General features: G+C 40.2%; 1 protein-coding gene across 1 annotated transcript; it reads right to left on the reverse strand.

The window, feature by feature from the left end:
- Nucleotides 1–2007: 2007 nt before the first annotated feature.
- On the reverse strand, nucleotides 2008–14678 carry LOC113434838 (alcohol dehydrogenase class-3). The gene is made up of 9 exons (XM_026698299.2): nucleotides 14613–14678; nucleotides 11988–12089; nucleotides 10863–11004; nucleotides 9911–9998; nucleotides 7835–8054; nucleotides 6918–7178; nucleotides 6114–6249; nucleotides 4333–4471; nucleotides 2008–2507 (listed from the first exon to the last, which is right to left on the reverse strand). The coding sequence occupies exons 1-9, from the start codon at nucleotides 14622–14624 to the stop codon at nucleotides 2483–2485; spliced, it is 1125 nt and encodes a 374-aa protein (XP_026554084.1). The 5' UTR covers nucleotides 14625–14678; the 3' UTR covers nucleotides 2008–2482.
- Between the last annotated feature and the right edge of the window lie 8814 nt (nucleotides 14679–23492).

Raw genomic sequence — 23492 nt, forward strand, 5'->3', positions numbered from 1 at the left:
AGGATAAGTTATTTATTGAAAAGAGATGAGAAGTCTGGGTGGTTAGCCTAGAGTTTGTTCTTTTGTTTGTGTGTGTGTGTGTGAATGTGTAAGAAGTGCAGTTGTGACAGGGCAACTAAATGGAAGTACTGTTGTTGCCCTGAGAGTCGTGCTTTGCTTATTCTTTGGGTGCCTGGAAAAGATATTTGTGGGGGGACAGAAGTCTTTAAACAGGCTGATTCTAAAAGAGTTAGTATAGCAAAGGGTACATTGGTAGATGGGCACATTGGTTAATGAAGGTTTGGCAAACAGGAGCTCATACAGAAGACTGCTGAAAAGTCAGGACTACTGGAATTTCATGGCTTTTAAAAGAAAGCTGAAGACCATTGTACCTCATTGAGCCTTGCCAAGTTCCATCAGGACAAAGTTTCCAGAAAGTGGACCTGAATTTTAAAGCGAGAATGATGTGGCAGAACATCGAGGTGCCTGCATCAGAAGGAAGGAAACCAGCAACAAAGGGACTAGGGCGAAGAAGTCTAAGGGTAGAACAGAAAATCCACCAAGTTCAGATAGGGACCAACAGCAGCAGAGAAAATGTGCCAGATGAGGAATGATGTCATTTATGCACCACTTGCACTTTTGCTTCTAGAACCAAATTTTAGATGTATTTCAACGCCGACTTCTGATTTTGGCTTTATTTTAGACTAGATTCATATATTTGAATTGAATAAATCTCAGCTGGATGAGATAGATACAAACATGATTTACAAGCCCTTGGTTGGTTTCATACAAACCCTCTTAAAGCTAAAAAAAAAAAAAAAAAGCTACATTATGGCTTGATGTGATAGTTGAACTCCATGTTGCCTTTACCAAAAGAGCCTCGAATTAGAACCATGTATGTTAGTTTAATCCTATACTTTCTGCACCGCACTAATTAACCTGGTTTCCCCACAATGATAGTCCAAAGTGCGTTCACCAAGTTCACTCCCTTTCATTTTCTCTCTCTTTTTCCCCCCAGCAACAGCTTGAAGCACATTAAATACCAAGACTTTTTTAGAAAACAAATAACTGCTCATAGACTACAGTAACTTTCCTGCATCAGATGCAAAAATTAGCCTCACTGGGTAAGAGTATTAACTATGACTCTCCCTGACATTTTGGTTATGGTAAATCAGCTATCTCTGGATGACCTAAAATAGTAGTTGGCACTTACTTTGAAGTACATTTCTGGTCACTGCACAACGGGTCCAATATTCCCACCTTTTGAAGAGGAGACTGAGAAAGTTCATCTGGTCTAAAGGTTAATTTTACTGCACCAGTCTGTTACATGTAATTTTGCTATTTACATCCATCTTTATCAGTTACTAGTTATGCTAATTGAGATGAACCTTTTCTTTAGGACAGGGGTCTCCAACCTTGGCAACTTTAAGACCTGTGGACTTCAACTCCCAGAATTCCTCAGCCAGCAAAGCTCTAGGAGATAAGAAACTTTAGGTTTCAACTGCTACTTAGAAGACATTTCCTACCAAACCCCACTTCTGGTACCCCAAAAGGTTCTCAACAAAACCAACCACCATTATCTCAGCTTATTTGTGAGAATGCCCCATAACATTTTCAAAACTCCAAACATGTTTAACATTCCAGAAAAATAAGGAACCTTTGAACTGTACCCTACATGTAAAAAAAAAAAAAAGCCACACCTGAAATTATTGTGGAGCAGTGGATTCAACAAAGGTGAAACCCAGTTCTAATTAGCAAAAATAGTTTTCTTTGTAATCTTACGGAAACAACTTTTAACATCTTGACATCTTAGGCCCCTAGAACTGTCTTGCCATGTCAGAGAAATCTAGAATTCATGAGAATTGTGATCTCGCATTGGCAATTGGGAAGGCTGGAAGGCAACGTATTTCTGAGTAAATATCAGAGAAATACATGAGTATAGGTAATCTAGATAAATTGATGGGATTTTTCTGCTTATTGTTATTCCCCATCCACCCTACCCCCATTGAATAAAAGCTGTAATAGGTCTAACTTGGAGCCGTGTTATTTATTCATAGAGTTAAATTGTTCTTGGAAACCATAAACAGCCTATTCATACAATCCATGGTTATAGTAAGGCTATTTTTTTTTGCTTGACTTTCATCTCTATTGAAACAAACCAGTAAATCTGAAAGGAAAAAAAACCTTCATACATATATCCTTATAAGGTAATGACAAGTTTTAATCATTCTTTTTCCAGGGGGAGAAATACCCTAAACTAATTATTAGAAAAATTAAAAATAGTTTCTGATTTTAAATAAACCAACAGTTCAATCTAGACTTTTGATATTTCCTGATCAACTAAGATGGAAAAAGTTAGACTGTATACAGTATTAAACAAACAGCTGGTGTGTGCTATTTTAAGGCATGATCAATGCTTTTCGTTGCAGAGGCAAGGTTTCAACTTGATTATTACAATTATTCCCAACAGTGTGTTGAATTAAACATTATATCTTCAGACGTTTTAAAGTTTCAGAACAGTTCGGATGCTGTAAAAGTGAAAAGAAAAAATTATAAACATTTATTTACACTGTACCATAAAAGTAAGATTTCTTATTGTATTTACTAGAAAGAAAAATGTATTTTTCCTCAAATTATCCAAGGCTTGGCTTATAATCACCAAGAAGACAATGTTATTTTTTCTGGTAAATAAGACATTGAAGAAAATGAAATTATTGGAGGTAAATAGAGAAGCATTTTGTATTCTAAACTTAAAATACCTTAAAGAGAAATCACACAATCATAAATCAAATAATTGTACAGTCAAAACAAAAATGCTCTTATCCCCCTTCTCCAGCCTATGCACTTTACAGAGGTGAGGACTACAATTCCAGAATGCTCAGCAATGCAGTTTATTTGCATATCAATCTCAGCAGTTTAAACCTACTCTTTCATCCCATTTTCAGTTTTTATTTCATCATTTCCAGTGAAAAGAAGAGAGGTTGACAGGGCACCAACTGGAGGATTTTTGTACACCATTTTTTTATCAATATGTTTCAGAAGATCATCTTAAATTCATAATTTCAGACAAATAACAGTATTTTTTATCCCTCCATGCATTCTGCAATTCTTCCCATCAAGTGCAACCGAAAAGTCAAATTAATGGATTTCTTTCTGTAACTCACCCTTTGCCCACTCTATCTGTTTGAATTCCCCTTGTTCTACACTTCCCAGTGTAAGATTACAAGGAAAAGATATAACGTTTAAAATTTAAAATGAAGATTCTGGTCACTTGCCCCTCTCGTGAGGCATTCAGGCTTATAGAATACAATAGAATTCTTTATTGGCCAAGTGTGATTGGACACACAAGGAATTTGTCTTTGGTGTATATGCTCTCAGTGTATATAAAGGAAAAATAAAATACATTCATCAAGAATCAAAATACAACACTTAGTGATAGTCATAGGTTACTAATAAGCAATCAAATCATACTAGGAAACAAAACAATATAAATTGTAAAGATACAAGCAACGCGGTTATAGTCATAAGTGGAAAGAGATAGGTACTAGGAAGGATGAGAACAATAATAGTAATGCAGACTTAGTAAATAGTTGGACAGTGTTGAGGGAATTATTTGTGTAGCAGAGTGATGGCATTCGGAAAAAAACTGTTCTTGTGTCTAGTTGTTCTGGTGTGCAGTGTCCTAAAGCGTCGTTTTGAGAGTAGAAGTTGAAATAATTTATGTCCAGGATGTGAGGGGTTGGTAGATATTTTCACAGCCCTCTTTTTGACTCATGGCTCATGGGATAAAATTGTATAGCACAAGCTTTTTTTTTAATAGACAAAGATACCTTTAACATCTTGCTGAAGATATTGTGCTCCCGTATCAAAAGAAAAGTTTTAAATGGGTCAATTCAAAACCTTGGAATATACCCGAGCACCCGAACTGGCATACTGATATCACTTCCCATTCAAAGGAAGGGAGTTGATCCAAGTAACATGAGATGGTTTTAAAAAAAAGGAAAAAAAGCCTGATATTGCTATGAAGGAAGGAAGGAAGGGAGGGAGGGAGGGAGGGAGGGAGGGAGGGAGGGAGGGAGGGAGGAAGGAAGGAAGGAAGGAAGGAAGGAAAGAAGGAAAGAAAGAAAGAAAGAAAGAAAGAAAGAAAGAAAGAAAGAAAGAAAGAAAGAAAGAAAGAAAGAAAGAAAGAAAGAAAAGCAAGCAAGCAGAAAAGGAATGCCAGCTGTACAGGTTGCAATACTAAATGGTAATCTTTGGCCTACTCAACTAAAAATTATTCAGGAGGGGTTCTCTCTTTAAAAAAAGCCCTATATAAAATTGTGTTATAAACTTAACATGCAGCAAAACACTTACCTCTTTCCAGCATGCATAAGTTCAAAAGCTTCATTAATTTGCTTAAAAGGTAGAGTATGGGTCACAAAGTCATCAACTTTTATTTTTTTGGACATGTATTCAGTTACCAACTTCGGTATGCTGTCCACGCTCTTCCATCCTGACATGAAATAAAATTATTACTTAATGTAGAATCAGCACAAGATAAAATACTCCTATGAACCATCTTTACAGCAGTATCAGGCAACAATTTAAAAGTTACAAAAGTGAATCTTAAAATTCAAAACTCAGATCTTCAACCACTGCTAAAATAATAATCAAGTCTCTAATATTTATTGTAACTAAATGCAGGAAAGTACATTTAATTTTCTTTAGAAGCAAGAGTTGTGCCCCACATAATGTGTAGTGTTGTTTTAAAGAGGATGTATCTTACATAGAAGGTAATCTAAGAAGGATTATACCAGTGGTGGGATTCAAACAGGGGTGGGATTCTACCAGTTTGCACCCATTCACTAGAACCGGTTAACATTCTAAGCAGTTCGGAGAACCAGTTGTTACTGGCCTAATCCTGTAGGGAAGGTAGGAAGGAAGCATTCTGGTGTTGCTTACAGAAACTGCCTCTCCATTAACCCTTATTACATTCTTGGCAGGACTACACTTCCTGTCTTAGGAACTTCTATGGAGTCTTTTTTTCCCCCTCCTTTGCTGGTACTTTGCTTGTGTGGAGTGACCATTCAAAGTTACAATGGCACTGAAAAAAGACTTATGACCGTTTTTCACACTTATGACTGTTGCAGCATCCCCACAGTCATGAGAGGCCAGGTGAGGAGATGCGTGCCTTGATGTGAGTGATATTGAATTGGCCACACCCAGCCAATAACATGACCACCAAGCCATATCCACCAACATGCCTATGGAACCAGTTGTTAAAAAAATTGAATCCCACCCCTGGACTCAAATATTTTTACCACTGGTTCAGTGGGCATGGCTTGGTGGGCACGCTTTGTGCACATGCACACACTTTGCACATGAGTGCCAAATGCGCACTTTGCGCAGGTGCGGAGGCGTTCTAACTCACCTCCTGCAAGCCTGCACACTCCCGGTTGCTTCAGCAGCTGCTGCGCAGCATTCTTCTGTGCCGCGCAAAGCAGCTGCGCTTCAAATTCAGAGGATAAAGGTGAGTATGGAAGCCCAGGAAGGTGGGTGGACCCAACAGCAGAGTGGCGGAGAGAACCGGTTCATTCTCCACTGCTCATCACCGCTACCAGGCTCAGCAGAACTGGTCGAACCAGTAGAATACCACCACTGGATTATACATTCTACAAGTTATACAAACCTTTTTTTTTTTTTAGAATATGAGAGTATAACCAGTAACAACCTAACTATCACTACTTAAAGGTGCTGCCAATTTTGTGTTTCAGCTTAATGGATTTAAGCTGGAGAAGAATGCGGAAAAGCATGGAGGAGATACTATTTTGCTGGGGAGAATGTAAGAAAAACTATTTTTACTTTGGGTATGTCTACTTTGACCACTCATTTTCTCCACTGTCTACATACAGTTCCCAACACATTCTAAAAGACCTATATGTAGTCTTTAATATCACACAAAGCTGGGTACCGAGAATACATTAGTGAGAAGATATCCTCTTTTCAATAAAAAGAGGATGGGACAGAAATGCTACAGTCCTTGCTGGGGAAGCTCTCCAGATGCTGGAATTCCAACTTCCAAGTACTTGCTAGACTGGCAAGGGAGAAGATCCCAGCCCAGCAACATCAATGGTTGTATCCCAGCACAGCTGTACCTCCAAAAGCAGTCCCTTTCCATGTTCGTCCAGTAACCAGCTGGAATGGACGGGTAGCAATTTCTTGACCAGCGCCAGCAACTCCGATTATCACACTCACTCCCCAACCTTTATGACATGCTTCCAAGGCTGCTCTCTGTTGAATGTAGAAGAGAAAACGAGGTAACACATTGAGGTGATACAAGAAATAGGAAAGGCCACAGCTCAATGTGGGGGCACAGTTAGAATACTGAGAAGACATTCTTCATGTTCTTGTAAAATAGCTAACATAAGATTGTGGCCAATCACAAAACAAATATTGAGCAGATTCTCAGTTAATTACTGGGTTAATAGCAGTTATCAAGAGCCGGGATGGCGCAGTGGTTAGAATGCAGTATTGCAGGCTAATTCTGCTAACTGCCAGCAGTTTGAGTCTCACCGGCTCAAGGTTGACTCATCCTTCCGAGGTGGGTAAAATGAGAACCCAGATTGTTGGGGACAATAGGCCTGGAGAGGGCTGTAAAAGCATTGTGAAGTGGTATATAAGTCTAAGTGCTATTGCTATAATAATCCCATACCCAAAGGGTTATCAATACAAAGCTTACTATTGCCTATTTTGGGGGGAGATGGAAAAAGTTACAGGCAAGGCACTGAGTACAGATACAGCGCTATCACAATATTGTAAGAAGTATCCTTGTGAATAAGATGGGAGACCCATGCTTTTTAACATAGCATCTTCCCATTTCACTTTGCTTTTTATTTAGAAGAAGCTTTAATAAAAATAAAATTGGTGGGTCCGCAGAAGAGGCCTCAGATTGTGCTTACCATCACACTGACATTCCCGATGCATTCAAAGGAGTAATCTACTCCACCATCTGTCAATTCAACTAGGGCTTCCTGAATAGGCTTCTTGAAATCCTTGGGGCTGATGCATTCTGTAGCCCCAAATTCCATCGCTTTGGTAAATTTGTCCTTGTTGAGATCAACCCCAATGATCCTGGATGCACCGGCCACCTTACAGCCCATGATAGCTGCTAGCCCAACTCCACCCAGGCCAAAGACAGCACAGGTAGAACCAGGTTCAACCTGAAAGAAAATGTGATAAGTCAATTAACGACATGAGAAAGAAAGCTACAGAAAATAATTCTTACACAGGGAAAGTTCAAAGCTTCTCCAAAAGACTAAACCAAGCTGTACTCTGTTTTTAAAACTGACAAATATAACTTGTTAATTTGGGTAGGTTCATTTATCACTATTAAGCTATATTGTGATTAGGTTTCTTCTAACTCTGGGCCGTGAGGAAAATATGCACAAACCATTGTGCTCAATCCATAGCCATGGTATGTTCTTAGTTTAGTTATCCTGCAGTCGCTTAACCTGGATTAATAGCTGGTTTATTGCCAAGCATTATTAGTCTGCCTGTGTAAAATAAGAGAGGCAGGAGAAAGAATGACGTTGTCCCCAAGGCTGTCTATTTTCCACCACTGCAGAAAGATCTTGTTAAAACAAACGATTACTGAGGAAAACTCAGCCTTCTACCACTATAGATTCAGCATCTCCTCTTCCAATTGGGCCATGCACACCTGTGTTTTTGTATAAAGCAAGAATGCCAGAAATTGCGGGATGAAGAAAGGCTGGGCTATTGGCCACAGAGAAGGAAGTGCGTGCGCACACACACACACTTACTTTAGGATTAAAATGACCTTGAAAGAAAAAGAAGTGAGAGGAAGCAAACATCCTACCTTTGCAGTGTTCAAGGCTGCCCCATAACCTGTAGAAATTCCGCAGCCCAGCAGGCAGACTTTGTCCAATGGAGCTGAAGGGTCTATTTTTGCCAGGGAGATGTCAGCCACAACTGTATACTCTGAGAAGGTGCTTGTTCCCATGAAGTGGAGAACTTGCTTTCCTTTGCAAGAGAACCGGCTGGTACCATCAGGCATCACCCCTTTTCCTTGAGTGACTCTGCAGTGGGAAAATTACATTATTCACATATCACAATCCATTAAGTTATTAGCAGGCCGTAGTACAGACCTAAAACCCTGATTTGGTGCACTGTGTTTTTTGTTTAGCATAAATCTGGATTAAGTGCATCATGCCGAGCAGGGGTAGGATTCATATTTTTAAACAACTGGTTCTGTGGGCGTGACTTAGTTGGTGGGCATGGCTTGGTGGTCATGTGACTGGCTGGGTGTGGCCAAATCAACCTCACTCATATTGAGGCACGCATCTCCTTGCCTGGCCTCTCATGACTGTGGGGATGCTGCAACAGTCATAAGCGTGAAAAATGGTCATAAGTCACTTTTTTCAGTGCCATTGTAACTTTGAATGGTCACTCCACACAAGCAAAGTACCAGCAAAGGAGGGGAAAAAAAACTCCAGAGAAGTTCCAGAGACAGGAAGTCTAGTCCTGCCAAGAATGTAATAAGGGTTAACAGAGAGGCAGTTTCTGTAAACAACACCGGAATGTTTCTTTCCTGCCTTCCTTACAGGATTAGGCCAGTAATTTCTTCTAACAACCAGTTCTCTGAACTGCTTAGAATGTTAACAACTGGTTCTAGCAATTAGGTGTAAACCGGTAGAATCCCAGCCCTGATTCCGAGATGAAATTTAGTTATAAACTTTGCAGACTATATGAAACAAAATCCACATGTAAACCATGGATTAAGATTTCGCGTGCCGTGTGAACCCAGGCAAAGGTAGCCAATTCCACAAGTCACAGGGCAGGCAATCCACAGTGGGCATGAACCCACTGTGTCTTCCAGAGCAATCCCAAATTATATCTATAAACACTAATGGGCAGGCAGAAGTCTGTAACAATAAGTTATAAAACCAAATAAAAAGTTGTTAGTTGGATATCTTACGAAAGTAAGGAATTCATCTCACCCAATGAATACATACTGCCATATGCCACCAGCAAAGTGACTCTTAAAGGCAAGGCTTGCTTCCTAGGTAAATCAAACTAGTGCTCAACCCTTTGTCAACCAAACCTACGTCTAAAATCTACTTCCTTGCTTGGCCAGTGTCTTTGTTTGGAAGCTAAAAACCAACTCATGATCTCTCTTTATGGAAATCTCTTGGGCCTAGGGCTTACAGTCACTCCAATCTCACTGATCATATGCAATCTTTGTCAGCATTAAGTTTAATTTAACTATAATTGACATAACTGTTGTGGGAAGGATCCTACAAGTTTTAGGTTGCCTTTCATTGATGATCAAGACATTGATATTACCTGCAATGAAATGTCTGCAAGTAAACAAGCTCAAAGAGCATCAAGGTTCAATTCAACATCCATCCATCCAACCCATCCATCCATCCATCTGCCAACAAACTGATTCCTCATTCAAGTTCTACATCCTGTTCATACACAGGAGTTTTGAAGGAATTCTGAAGCTTTGAAACCATCCCCCAACTGGAAATCCAATAGGAAACAAGAGTTTTCCAGTTTTCTTATGTTCAGTATATACCAGAGCATTTAGGAAAGGAACACTATGAACAATGAGTGTCCACTTGAGTTAGCCTTCCTCAGGTGATCTGGATTATAAATCCCCATCCATGGACACAACAGGGCAAAGAACAATTTGGAGAAATGAAAACTTTCATTCATTGCCAAGAAGACATTTGTATTCTATGGAACAGGCTGTCTGTATAAACCTGGCACTGAGAAAATATATCAAACCCCTCCTTGTTCCACCTGATAAGCCAACTGTGCACACATACAGGGTTGAATTCACACACACACACAGTTCTGCCAAAAAGCTAATAAATCTTATTTGATTACTATAACCCACAAACCAGGAAAGAAAATGAAAAGCATCAACCTTATTTTCTGGCAGAGATTCGTTTTAGGGTTTAAGCAGAACTTGCATTCACCACATTGAGGAATATATAGAGGGATAACCGTGTCTCCTGAAAAACAGAAAATAATTTCAACTGATCAAAAGTACAGTGTATTAAACTGGAACTCCTCTATTCATACATTTCTCTATTCTGAGCAGCTAAGGACTGTAGGGGATGTGTTGGGAAACACAATAAAAAAAAGAAGTGAGGCAGATCATTCACTTCTCTCCGTTCCCTATTTGAGTGGTTCTGTTTTTTTTCCTTAAAAATAAAATGTGTTAAACTCAGTGGATCGATTTTGCATGTTCTGAAAACCAAAGAAAATAGAAAAAGTATCCCTTTTTATCTGGAAGATTCTGGGAGACCACAAATCGCCCACCTTGTGCTAGAAGTTTTATTTATAAAAATAAAAATTCATGCAAGCAAAGGCAAGGATTCACACCTTCTTCTTCCTAGCGTATTCCCGCAAGTGCAGGGTCTGCTATTCAGATCATTGAATGGCACTTTGTATGGTCAGCTGCGTCTCCAAGGCGCAGGGCCATGGCTTGCATATCTTTGTTGTCAGTATCTTGCCATCGCTGTTTTGGGCACCCGCAAGGTCGCCGGCCATTGACTTCTAGTTGGTAGGCAGTCTTGGCAACAGTGGAAGGCACTGCTCTCAGAACATGTCCACACCAGCGGAGCCGGCTTTCTCTCATCTTCTCTATACTTGGTGCCAGGCAAGGACTCACATAACCTTACAAAAATTTGAGGAACAGGCATAACCTATTCTAACCTGAGGCAGAGATCAAGCAGCCTAAACAATTTCATAATCATGCCTTCTAATATGCTTGACTGAAGAAAACCAAGGCTCCTTTGGATGTAATATAAGCTTATTCCTCTTATTATGCCATTACTCAACTTGATGGAACATCAAGAGACCCAACTTCTTACCTGGTTTAAATTTAGTCACTCCTTCTCCAACACTTTCCACAATCCCTGCTCCTTCGTGACCCAGGATTACAGGAAAGCTCCCCTCCGGATCAGCGCCACTCAGAGTAAAAGCATCAGTGTGACACACTGCAGTAGCAATAATCTAGGAAGTTACAATGAATCATTGTATAGAGGAAGACAAAACGTTTCCAGGATTCAGCTTATGTTTTTAGACATTAAAACAACCGCCAGCATTTCTCCGGGCAACCTTAACAACGCTCTGTTGCAGAGTTTAAGAAAAAGAATTTTGAATCCAAACAGCAGAACAGAAAGTGGGAAGACTTGATTCATATTATCACTCGATCATCTCTACCATTCAGTTTAATCTCTCTCCTCCGTCAGTGGTGGGGATAAAGCAAGCAAAGAAAAGACCAATGCATATTCTTGAGCTCCCCGGAAAGGACTGAGATGTAAATGCAACATCAAATCTTTCAACTTCAGCCCATCTACTGTATCAAGAAGGACAGGGACCTTTTTTCAGTTCATTGAAATAGCCTATGTCAGGAATCCCAAACCCTTGGGCCATGGTCCACTACCAGGCCTTGAGCCTTTAAGAAATGGGCCATGGAAGTGGCTGGCGAATGGAACCATTCCCTCTTCCCGCTGCCAGTCCACAAAGCTGAAAAGGTTGGGGGGAACTTTGGCCTACAGTATGTGAAGCACAGCACAAATATATGATCATTACTGAAATCTGTAGCATCTTCAAGTTCATGTCTATTCCTTACATCAAAACACATTTGATAGCTGTTGAGATAGGTTCCTCCACTAGATGAACCCATGGCTGGGAATTCTGAGGCTTATACTTCCGGGGGTCACTAAGTCAAGAAAAATGTGTCTCAAGGAAGTTGTAAGGGTGTGTGTGTGTGTGTGTGTGTGTGTGTGTGTGTGTAATGGTCTACTAAATACTTACAACTGTTATTACCAATTCTGTTACTGGATTCTATCATTTATCATGGAAAGCAAGAACTGTAAAGCATAAAAATAGTCTCCCAAAATATCAGCCTCACATTGGCAACTAAGAGTAGCTGCAATGGATACTTCACCCACATGTGCAGATCTGTTAAAATTCAACCCCTGATTCATTACCTTGATACGAACTTCATGGGCTTTTGGAGGAGCGACTTCCACCTCCTCAATGGACAGTGGTTTGCCTGCCTCCCAGGCAACAGCTGCCTTACATTTGATAACCTAAAGAAGAGAAGAAACTTTCCATGTAATGAATTCAATGGAGACAGTTACATTTAAATCTTGGAATCAATCCCAGCATTTCCATTCAAGACTCAAACTTGCTCATTCCTGGAATTTTGGAGATCCTCCCAGAATTGAAAATAGACCTTCACTTCTAACAAAATCACAAGCATTCTAGATGTTTAGACAGAAGGGAAGAATTCTTAATTTGCCAATGTCATTTGGAATGGGAAATGTGGAAGAAATTCCATAGCACTATCACTTGTCCTTTTTAATCTGGATTTAAGCTTTGTCTTGAACAGTTTGTTCAATTCATACTGCAATGCACAAAGTTGCAAAATATATCGTAAGATGGAAACCAATTCATTTTTTATGGAGCAAGGTTCAAAAACATGATGCCAAGTAAAATATTTGCAGTCTTCCAGCATCCTTATCTTTACCAACTAGGCATTCATGAAAAAGGTATAAGCATAAATGATCAAAGTATTATGCATAAATCCATGTGATAATACAGTAAAGAATGTTTTATAAGAATTTAGACTCTGAAATTATATAGAATTTCTGATTTGAGAACAAAGCACTAGTTTCCTAATTTATACTGGCTAATAGGTCAATTTCAAGCAATTTTTCTATAAGAGAGTAAACTTTTAAAAGTATTTTCTAAGATGCATTGTTAGAAATTACAAAAGGCTAGAGCAATAAATGTGATACATTAAGCAATAAATCAGTTTTTTAAACAGCTGCAGAAAATTTGTCATTTTTGTATTTTTATATAGTCTGTATTGTTTTTGGTAACTAGTTAAAACACTGTATTACTCAGGGGAAATAAAAGATGCTCAAGCCATGTTAAATTGATAATTGGAATCCTGAATCTCTGAAGACTCACCTTAACAACTGCAAAACAACACTTGGAAGCAAATATTGTAATGAAATACAGAGCATTATATTCTGTAAGTAATTTTCATTATTCTGCAACTGCTATATTGGTGGGTTTGAACAGACACTCTGCCCAGCTGTGCAGGATCTTGAACACATAAATTGTTTGGATATGCAATAATCTCAGTATGGATTACAAATTTCACCCATGGAAACCATGAGTTCTTGTCCTGCCTTAAGCCTTAAGCTACACAAGCTGACTTTAGGCCAATCACTCTCACTCAGCCCAACTCACCTCACAGGGATGTTATTTTGGGGAGAAATAGGAAGAGGAAGGTGTATTGGATATGTTCTTTGCTTTCAGTTATTTGTAAAAATAATAAAGGCAGGATATAAATGAAATAAATAAATATTACAATACTCCCAAATTCCTCACTCTATGGGTATATTCTGGAAATCTGGAACACAGGATTCATTTGAAAGTAATATTTTTTTCACCTATATGGACTCCTCTCCAGCTGAAAAGATTAAGAGGCAAACTGAGAAAATGAGCCAAGTTAAAAAAATACTCAAATACAAGCTTGTGTGAATGCAAATTTTGTTACAAAACCCAGAAACTTAACCATGGTTTGTTGACTAGCTACTATCAAGTACTTTCATACTATGTTTAGAATGCAGTACCCATTATGTTTAGAAAGTAATACCCCAACCCAGAATGTATTCACTTCTAAAGTATGCCTTTACAAATCACACTAGTGAGGATCATGTAATACCCAGACCCAGAAATAAGCAAGCCCCCATATTTTGATCTAGCATTGATTGTGAAACCATCTGACAGAGGGATAGTGTGAAGAAACCAAATCTGAATGCCTGAAGCATTTAGAAAGCTTGTTCTGTTAATCAAAGCAGAAATCAATCAGAGAAATCAAGCCCAGTGTGTGGGGTGGGTGGGAAATAGCACACAAAGACCACAATCAAATACAGCTCAGTGATTTGTTTTTTTTTTGTTTTTGTTTTGGTCTGAGGAGAGAAACACAAGGCTGTGTTCTTGGGATTTGTGGACTCGGCTGCTAAAATGCCCGAATATCTGCATGTCCCTATCCACGGACACACGTGTCTTCTGGAACCTCCAAATCCCTAGAGCAGGGCTCTCCAACCTTGGCCACTTTTAAGACTTGTGGACTTCAACTCCCAGAATTCCTCCTCCAGTCATGTTAGCTCAAGAATTCTGGGAGTTGAAGTCCACAAGTCTTAAACTTGCGAAGTTTGATGACCCTTGCTCTAGTCTAGACTATCCCGTGGCAGGCAAGCCATACAAGAAAACCGCCTCTCCCATCTGTTGTCATCCAAGATACGACGGTTGTACTCGGGGGTCTCGCCAGCACAATTGAGGGCTCTTAAAAACAAAACGAGACCCTTTGCCCACTGGAAGGAAACCCTACTAAAACCCGTGAAGTTTTTGGCAAACGTCTGGATGCGCTGGGAAGCAAGTTGCTGGTACCCAGGGCCACTGTTGTCCCCTCTTCCCTCCCTTTCCCACGGCCCTCAGTGAGCACAAAGCTCGCCTGGAGGCACCTCGAGCCGTAGGCGGCCACTTTGCTCTCGCGGGAAAGTTCTGAAGCTCCAGTGCAAAAGCGTCTCCCTTACCCCGCTCGCCATGGCACACGTGAAGCCGCCGAGTCCAGATCCACCCGTTTCGAAAGGATCTCTTCTAAGGAGGCTCGAAGCATGCGCACTGGTCCAGGGATCTGCCTACCGCCGGAGGAGGCTGGAAGGGAGACGCTGACGTGTGAATACACGCCCCCTCTACCGAGTTTAGAAGGGCTGACCTCCTCTAAATGCGCCTTCGGCAAATAGTGCGGTAGCTGTAGTTGCTGTTTGCTCGGCATTGCACGGGAGCGATTGACAGCTTCACCGGCGATAGGATAGGATAGGATAGGATAGGATAGGATAGAGAAAGAAAGGATAGAGAAAGAAAGGATAGGATAGGATAAAAAAAGATAGGATAGAATAGAAAGAAAGGAAAGAAAGAAAGAAAAAGGAATAGGATAGGGAAGGATAGGATAGGGATAGGATAAATAGAAGGAAGGAAGGAAGGAAGGAAGGAAGGAAGGAAGGAAGGAAGGAAGGAAGAAAAAGATAGGATAGGATAAAGAAAAGATAGGAGGATAGGATAGAAAAGAAAGAAAGAGAGAGAGAGAGAGAGAGAGAGAGAGAGAAGGAATAGGATAAGGAAGGATAGAATATAGGGATAGGATAAATAGAAGGAAGGAAGGATAGGATAGGATAGGATAGGATAGGATAGGATAAAGAAAGAAAGGATAGGATAGGATAGGATAGGATAGGATAGGATAGGAAAGGATAGGATAGGACAGAACAGAACAGAAATAGAATAGAATTCTTTATTGGCCAAGTGTGATTAGACACACAAGGAATTTGTGTCCAGTGAACAGACTCTCAGTGTACATACAAGTATAGTGATAGATCATGACCATAGTAGTCATTGTAAAAATACACATATCATAAAACATTAGTAGATACAACACTTAGTGATATCACTTAGTGATAGTCTTGTTGGCTAAATAAGCCAAGGGTGTCAAACTTGCAATATGTTGTCATCACATGATGTATCACAACTTTCGCCTCCCCTTTTGCTAAATCCCCGGGTGGGGATAGGCAGCACATGACGCATCCAGCCCACAGGCCTGAGTAAGACACCCCTGAAATAAGCAATCAACATAAATCATACTAAGATACTAAGTAAACAATATAAATCATAAGATACAGCAACAAAGTTATAGTCAAAAGAAGATAAGGAGATAGATAATAGGGAAGATGAGAATAATGATGGTAGTACTGCCTTTCTAGATAGTTTGACTGTTGCGGGAATTAGTTGTTTAGCAGAGTGATGGCATGGGGGGAAAACTGTCCTTATGTCTAGTTGTTCTGATATGCAGTGCCCCATAGAGTTGTTTTGAGGGTAGAAGTTGGTAGTCTCTCCAGGTTGCAAAAACCCATTAAGAGATACAGAAGAACCAAATTCTTGGCCAAATAGGGCAATCTCTTCATTCTAGCTCTACCAAGGGCATTTTAGTAATCTCCTTTTTCCTTCGGATTTTTCTCACCTCCGCTGAGCGAGATGTTTTATTCTTGTCTGTCCTACCTCTGCATCACAGGTCCAAAGTCCAGGTAGTCCTCTACTTATAGCAGTTCATTTAGGGACCGTTCAAAGTTACAATGGGACTGAAAAAAGTGGCTTATGACTGTTCTTCACACTTATGACCATTGCAGTATCCCTATGGACGCATGATCAAAATTCAGATATTTGGCAATTAGCTCATATTTATGATGGTTGCAGTGTCCTAACAATCACCTTTTTTGACCTTCTGACAAGTAAAGTCAATGGGCAAGGCAGATTCACTTAACAATTGGGCTACTAACTTATCAACTGATTCACTTAACAACTGTGGCAAGAAAGGTCATAAAATGGGCCAAAACTCACTTAACAAATGTCTTAACCACAGAAATGTTGGGCTATTGGTAAGGTTTATATATTGCGCCACCAGAATTAAAAGAGGCCACATTAAAGGAGACCAATATTGTGGGTAAACTTCTTTGTACAATATTTCAAGTGTAGTATTATTTTTTTTAAAAAGCCAATAGCGGTTAAGGCATAAGGCGAGAAACCTGGAGATCCTGAGTTCTAGTCCTGCCTCAGACACAAAGCCAGCTGGATGATCTTGGATGAATCTCAGCCCGAGGAATAAGGAAATTGCAAATGCCACAAAAAATGCAGTGACTTCTATGAGCATTAGGTGTCGGTAGAGTAACTAAGATGAGCTGTAATTCCCAACATGCTGTAGTTTTCACAGGTTCTGCAGGAGAATATATGGAATATAGGCTGTGACTTTCTTGCAGGACGATTGGATGGAAAGGATAATAAGTGTAACCCTTTTACTGTATCCTTTCCTAATGCTTCTTTCATGTTTTGTTCTCAGGGATATGTTAAACAGAAAGGACACCCCGCAAAGAAAGGGACTAAGAAACAATCACGAATGAAGGCAAATATACATGTCCCAGAATAAATATAAGGAAATATACATGTCTCCCACCTCCTTCTGTTTAATTTGTCCCTGAATATCATCCAGTTTTGATCACCACAATGTAAAAAAAGATATCAACAAAGATGATTAGGGGACTGGAGGCTAAAACATGTAAAGAACGGTTGCTGAAATTGGGTATGTCTAGTTTCACGAGAAGAAGGACTAAGGGTGACATCAGAGGTGGTATTCAGCAGGTTCTGACCAGTTCTGGAGAACTGGTAGTGGAAATTTTGAGTAGTTTGGAGAAGCGGCGGTAGCCTTCCCCCAGGAGTGGTGAGGGAATGGAGATTTTACAGAATCCTTCCCCTGCCATGCCCACTAAGCCATGCCCACCAAGCCATGCCCACCAAGCCATGCCACACCTACAGAACCCATACCCACAGAACCTGTAGTAAAAATTTTTGAATCCCACCACTGGGTGGGCTGCACTTTCATTGACAAGGGGTTCACTAGTCGTGAGTAAAGTGAGTGAGTACAGCAGGGCGGTGCGGAACTCGCCTGGGCAGTCTGGGTGGGGAAAAGTTAGTTATTTAGGGAAAGCATAGCACAAGGGTGGGTGGGCAGGCCCCACCAGAGATCACAGCAAGGGGTTAGCCCGAACCTTGCTGATCATCCAGCAGCCCACCACTGCATTAAATCCATAGCCTCCAATCACCACCATGGCATCAGCACACAATCAAATCGGCTACTTGATCGACTTTATCTCCATTTATGGTCCCCAGGCCTATGACCAAACCATGTCTTTAGGCCTTTTGGAAAAGCAACAAGGTGGGGGCCAACCCTACTTTGCGGGAAATGATGTTCTATAGAGAAGGGGCCACCAGCAAGAAGGCCCTTTTTCATGGTCCCACCAGATGTACGTTCCTAGTTGATAGGGCTCATAACATACACTGCCTTCCTGTTCTGTTGTGTGAATGGATGTAATAGGGCAGTGCTCCCCCACAACCTTTTGTGCACCAGGAACTGATTCCATGGAGAGAGGTTTTTCTGTGGGCCAGAGGGAGTGTGGTTTTTGTGGTGTAGAAAGTTAGCACCCACCCCTCTCCTAGAAAAATGAAATATTTTGAGAAATATTAAAAGGCAGAATATTATATTTCCTTGGATGAAAAAAGTGGGGAAACATGCTCTTAGAAAGAAGCCTCCATCTTTCTTAATAGCCCTCACCAAATGTCAGCACTTAAGAGACAAAGAGTTTATTGAGATCTAGGTAGCTCTATTCATAGGTAGCTCTATTCACAGGCAAAAATTCCCTGCAGCAAGATCTGAACAAATGTAGGATTAGCCACATTAGGAATTTCCCAACAAGCCCCTTCATTGCATCAGCAGTCCAAATTTCAACCAAACTTAGCTCAGACAAACTCCTAGGATGCATACATGGCCCCATGGGAGTCTGACAACAGGCAATAAAATACATGTTCTTGCACAGGAACAGGAAGCTCAAGTGCAAACCCCAAGAGAAGGTATAAATACCCCTCACCCTCAATGCCATATGGTTAGCTGCCCAGAACCATCATGTGGTTCTGCTTCATCATTAAACCATCTTTCCAAGCACCCTCTGTGTTTCCAGTGTCTTCCTCCTGGCTTGAAACTGAACCAGAGGGATATTCCTTCCCAACAATGGGCTGCCTACATCCCCCAGATGGGGCTTTGCTTGTTTGTGCAGCCTGGTTTCTGGCATGCTGTGAACCAGTGCTGGTTAATGGACTGGGGGTTGGGAGGACCTTTGTAATAGGGGAGAGGTGGTCCTTCAAACAGCCTGACCTCCAAACCATGCAGGTGCTATATCAATTTTAATTTCAGGCACCTTTTAACGTACTTCATTATGGTTTCTCTTTGCTTGATAGAATAAAAATAACAGGCAGAGCTAGGAAAATCTACCAGCGAAATGCTTTTCAGCAAACTCATTTACCTCTGACAGTCATGGGGCCTTCTGAAGAGCATCTTTGTTTAGGCCAGGATATACAATATTTGGAGTCAATGCTAGTATATTCTCTTCTCTCATATTATCTTCTATTGGCTGGTACATGTGGCTGTGGAAGCATATTTGCCACTGAGCCTGTGAGTATACATGTGCAATCTATTTACACATCCATGCATTGCACGTACCTAGATATTGACGCACTCACGCAAGTCAAGCACTCATATAAACCAAGTAATAATCAACATTTACACAGAAACACAGAACAATTAAATCTCAGGGCCCTCACACTGAACTTTGGGGATTTTTCTTTAGGAAACAGGTTCAACTTTCCCTATCAATTAGAATTTCTAAAAGCAAGGCTTTTGTATCTGATAAGATTTTCAGGTAATCTATTTAAATGTTAGTAACCATCTACCTCAAACAAGTGCTTTAATGAGTGGGTTAAGGATTGCTTAAGCAATCTATTTAGATTAATGAGATTTCAAAGTAAAATATCATAGTACTGTGAATCAAACTACTGTGGATCAAAAGACAATTATTGGTTTAATTTTGGTCAGATAATGTTCTGGTGTTTGAGAAGTGTGGTTTAAGGGATGTTTGCTTTATTTTTATTGTCTATCATTTTGAGCCTTCGTTGGGGGAGTGTTACATATTTTTTTAAACATGAAATGTTTAAATGTGCTAGGTGGCAAAGAAAAAGTTAAAACCCAAACCATTCTAATCCCTTTCAATTACAATGTCAGTCATGTGAAAGATCATACCCATATTGGGATTGTAGACTCATATGTTTGGACTACATCCAGTTTTCAGCTCTTGCCAAAATTAGTTTTGCTGGCTTATATTCCCAGTATTATTCTGGACATATCCCAGAAAACAGCTGGCTGTAGTTTTTGCTCAGTGTGAACTGCCAGAACCATGTCAAACCATTCTTAATTGTTTTGTAAATATACAACAAGCAGATGGTATGCAAGTAAGATATAACCATTTGATATACTGTTTGCCAAAAAGAATAGCTATTATACGCACATGCACATACCCATACCCATATACAGTGCTGCATTACACGTAGAAGGGATATGTGCCATTGTGTGTGTCCCTACAGTGCTGTGGGATAGGCAACTGTCTTGAAAAATTAGGCTGATTAATGCTGCGCGCTCCAGGGAAAGGGGTAAGTGTGATAATTTTGCAATGCTTTCTGTAGAACTATAGGACACGATAGCTTTCTATTGGTGTGAACTTCCGCTTACTTCCAGAAGCTTAAGATACCCAGTGTTGTAGCTTCTTCCTTCTTGCCATTTTTCTGTCAAATGTAGGGAAAGTTTTGATCAATGGTGGGATTCATATTTTTTTACTACCAGTTCTGTGGGCGTGGCTTGGTGGGTCTGGCAGGGGAAGGATACTGTAAAATCTCCAGTCAGAGGTGGTATTTGCCGGTTTTCTGAACTACTCAAAATTTCCGCTACCGATTCTCCAGAACTGGTCAGAACCTGCTGAATACCACCTCTGGTTCTGATGCTTTTGTTGGGAAAAAATGAAGGTTAGGGTTGTGAACAACAGGACTGACCAGGGGTGGGTTTCTACCAGTTCTGTTCACCTCTGTAGAACCGGTAGTTCTGAAGAGCAGCAGACATAGAACCGGTTCTATGTCTGCTAATGTTTTTGCCCCCCACCCCCACTCCCCCGGGCTCTTACCTGATTTTTATTTCCTGATTTTTCAACTTCAGCTGCCGAACAAGGCACAGCTGCAGTTAAAAAAGCAAGAAAAGAGGGCTGTTTCAAAGGCTGCATCTCTGCACACAGCATGCTGATGATGATTTACAGGCGCGCGGCTCACAACGTGCAGGGAAGCTCGTAAATCCCGAACCGGTAGTTAACCCTGTCGTATCCCACCCCTGGGACTGACTGATTCCTTTTCTTGGAATTGCTCTTCCATTGGCTGGCTAGAGGAATTGAGGGCCACTGGAGAGAGTGTTGGAGTAGTGTGCAGAGGTGAAGGAGAGGATAATTGCTGGACACAAAAGAAGTTTTTGTTTTGTGTGTGTGCGTAAGTGGGGGAGGAAGAAGGGAGGTAGGAGGGAAGGAAAGAGAGAGAGAGAACCAGTAGGTATGTGGAAGTGCATAAGCAATAACTCAAATCCATACTAGTTTATTCTACTCTCTCTTTTAAAAGGGAAGGAAGATAGGGTCAGGAATGATTGTTCTCTAACACTCATCAAGAATTGTTGACACTCAACTTTAAAAACTGAAGCAAACACTGTAATTGGCTGCATTCATACTTTCTGCACGCTATACTGTGTAGGCAGAAGGCTAAGCTGCAAAATGGCTTGGAGCAGACCTGAACATTATTCTTTGAAAGCTCTCATTGTGTAGAGTGGCAAGTTTTGTTGTCTTGTGTCATAGCTGATGCTGTGAATGTCAGGGCTACAGGAAGTGAGAAGCCACTTCAAAACAGGCGCAGTGATCTTGAGTATAGTCCAGCCGAGAATTTTCAGGAATTTTCCACTGTTATTTTTTGGAGGAATATTGGGGAAATGATATATTCCCAAAACTACAGTGTATATTAAGCCCATTTATGTGATTTTTTTTTACTTCAAAATGCCTCAAAATGGTCATAAGCTGGACTTGGAATTTCAGTCCATGATTGGCATTTAAGAGACACCCCAGAAATATAATACAGGTAGACCTCAACTTACAACCGTTTGTTTAGTGACTATTCAAAGTGGCAACAGCACTGAAAAAAATGACTTTATGACCAGTTTTCACCCTTAGGACCGCTGCAGCATCCCCATGGTCATGTGATCAAAATTTGAACATTTGGAAACTGGCATGTATTTATGACAGTTGCACTGTCCTGGAGTCATGTGATCACCATTTGTGACCTTCCTAAGCTAGCTTTTGATAAGCAAGTCAATGGGGAAAGCCAGATTCACTCAACAACTAATTTAACAACTTTCATGATTCGCTTAACAACTGTGGCAAAAAAGATTGTAAAATGGGGTGCAACTCACTTAACGACAGCTTTGCTTAGTGACAGAAGTTTTGGGTTCAATTGTGGTCGTAAGTCAAGGACTATCTGTATGGGCCAAAGAACATCACTTCACAGGGCAAACTAGGATCGGAATATTGTGATGAACAGAGTTGTGATAGATTCAGGGTTGCAGTTGTTAAAATCTCATTAACTTTTTTTCCTAAATTATTTGAAAACCTTTGACAATAATGGACGTGAATGAATCCTCTTTATGAGGGTGAACAAGCAACATGGATAGTTAACACTGTTTACAGCTTTGCTTGTGATGCTGTTTATGTTTTTTGTGAAGGTTTCAGAGTTGTCATGGTCAACCCTACAATTTAAGCCCTTGTTTTAAATATCTGCAGGGTTGGCCAAGCGATTTGTTGGTTTTTCTTTAACTCATTCTATCATTTGAGAAGCACTTTGTCTAATACGTACATACTTATTATGGCATGAGATATGGGCTGAATAAATACAAAGAAAATAATGGTTTCCTGCTGTACTGAACGCCATTAAATATTTGTTGTAAATATTACAGTAACATATTATTTATCAAGGCATCCTTTTGTTCCAGAAGGAGGTTCTTGTTTATTTTTGCAGCATTTAAATTGTTAACAAGAATTTGTAGCATATATACAATGGTGTCGTATTTGTATTCCATAGAATATTTTGTAAACAATAAACTGGTAAAACTATTACAATGATATTACAGTATTTCCATTATTATTCAGCCATTCTATGGGTTATTTCTTTGGTAAAAGATTGAATGTAGAGTAACATCATGCTGACGTAGTTAGACCTTAATGCAATAAATAGTCTTATCTCTCCACTCATGCCTCATTTGTTTTGCTCTGTCAGTCCTAATTTATTTTCATTAGAATCTGATCTAACCACTGAAGTGTATTTTTCTGTTCTGTGCTGTTTACTATTGCTGATAAGCTGCTCATTCTCATCTTATTGCCTATTCAGATTTGTCCTTTTTTTCCTCTTGTTGATCATGGTTGTTGATTAAGTTTTGTTTGTGACCATAGAGTCAGAACTATTATGAGGGATATAATTATTGTCTTGAACAAATTTAGTCAGTAGGCAAATATTTGGGACCATGGGCTGATGTTGAAAGATTATTGTGGGTAGTGACAAAATGGGTCACTTGTGATGGAGGCTTATAATTACTCACAAAGTATCTGCCATGGTGAGCCCAGATAGTCATAGAACAAAGAGATAGATGATATGGCCTCCCATCACTCCTTACCAGCCTGGTTTAGCAATAGCAATAGCACTTAAATTTATATACCACTTTATAGTGCTTTACAGCCCTCTCTAAACAGTTTACAGAGTCAGCATATTGTCCCCAACAATTTGGGTCCTTATTTTACCCACCTCAGAAGGATGGAAGGTTGAGTCAACCTTGAGCCTGGTGAGATTTGAACTGCCAAATTGCAGGCCGCTGGCTGCAGCAGAAATAGCTTGCACTACTGCACTCTAACCACTGC

This window comes from Pseudonaja textilis, chromosome 6, assembly GCF_049901715.1.
Source record: "Pseudonaja textilis isolate UNSWEBS1 chromosome 6, rPseTex1.2, whole genome shotgun sequence".
NCBI lineage: Eukaryota > Metazoa > Chordata > Lepidosauria > Squamata > Elapidae > Pseudonaja > Pseudonaja textilis.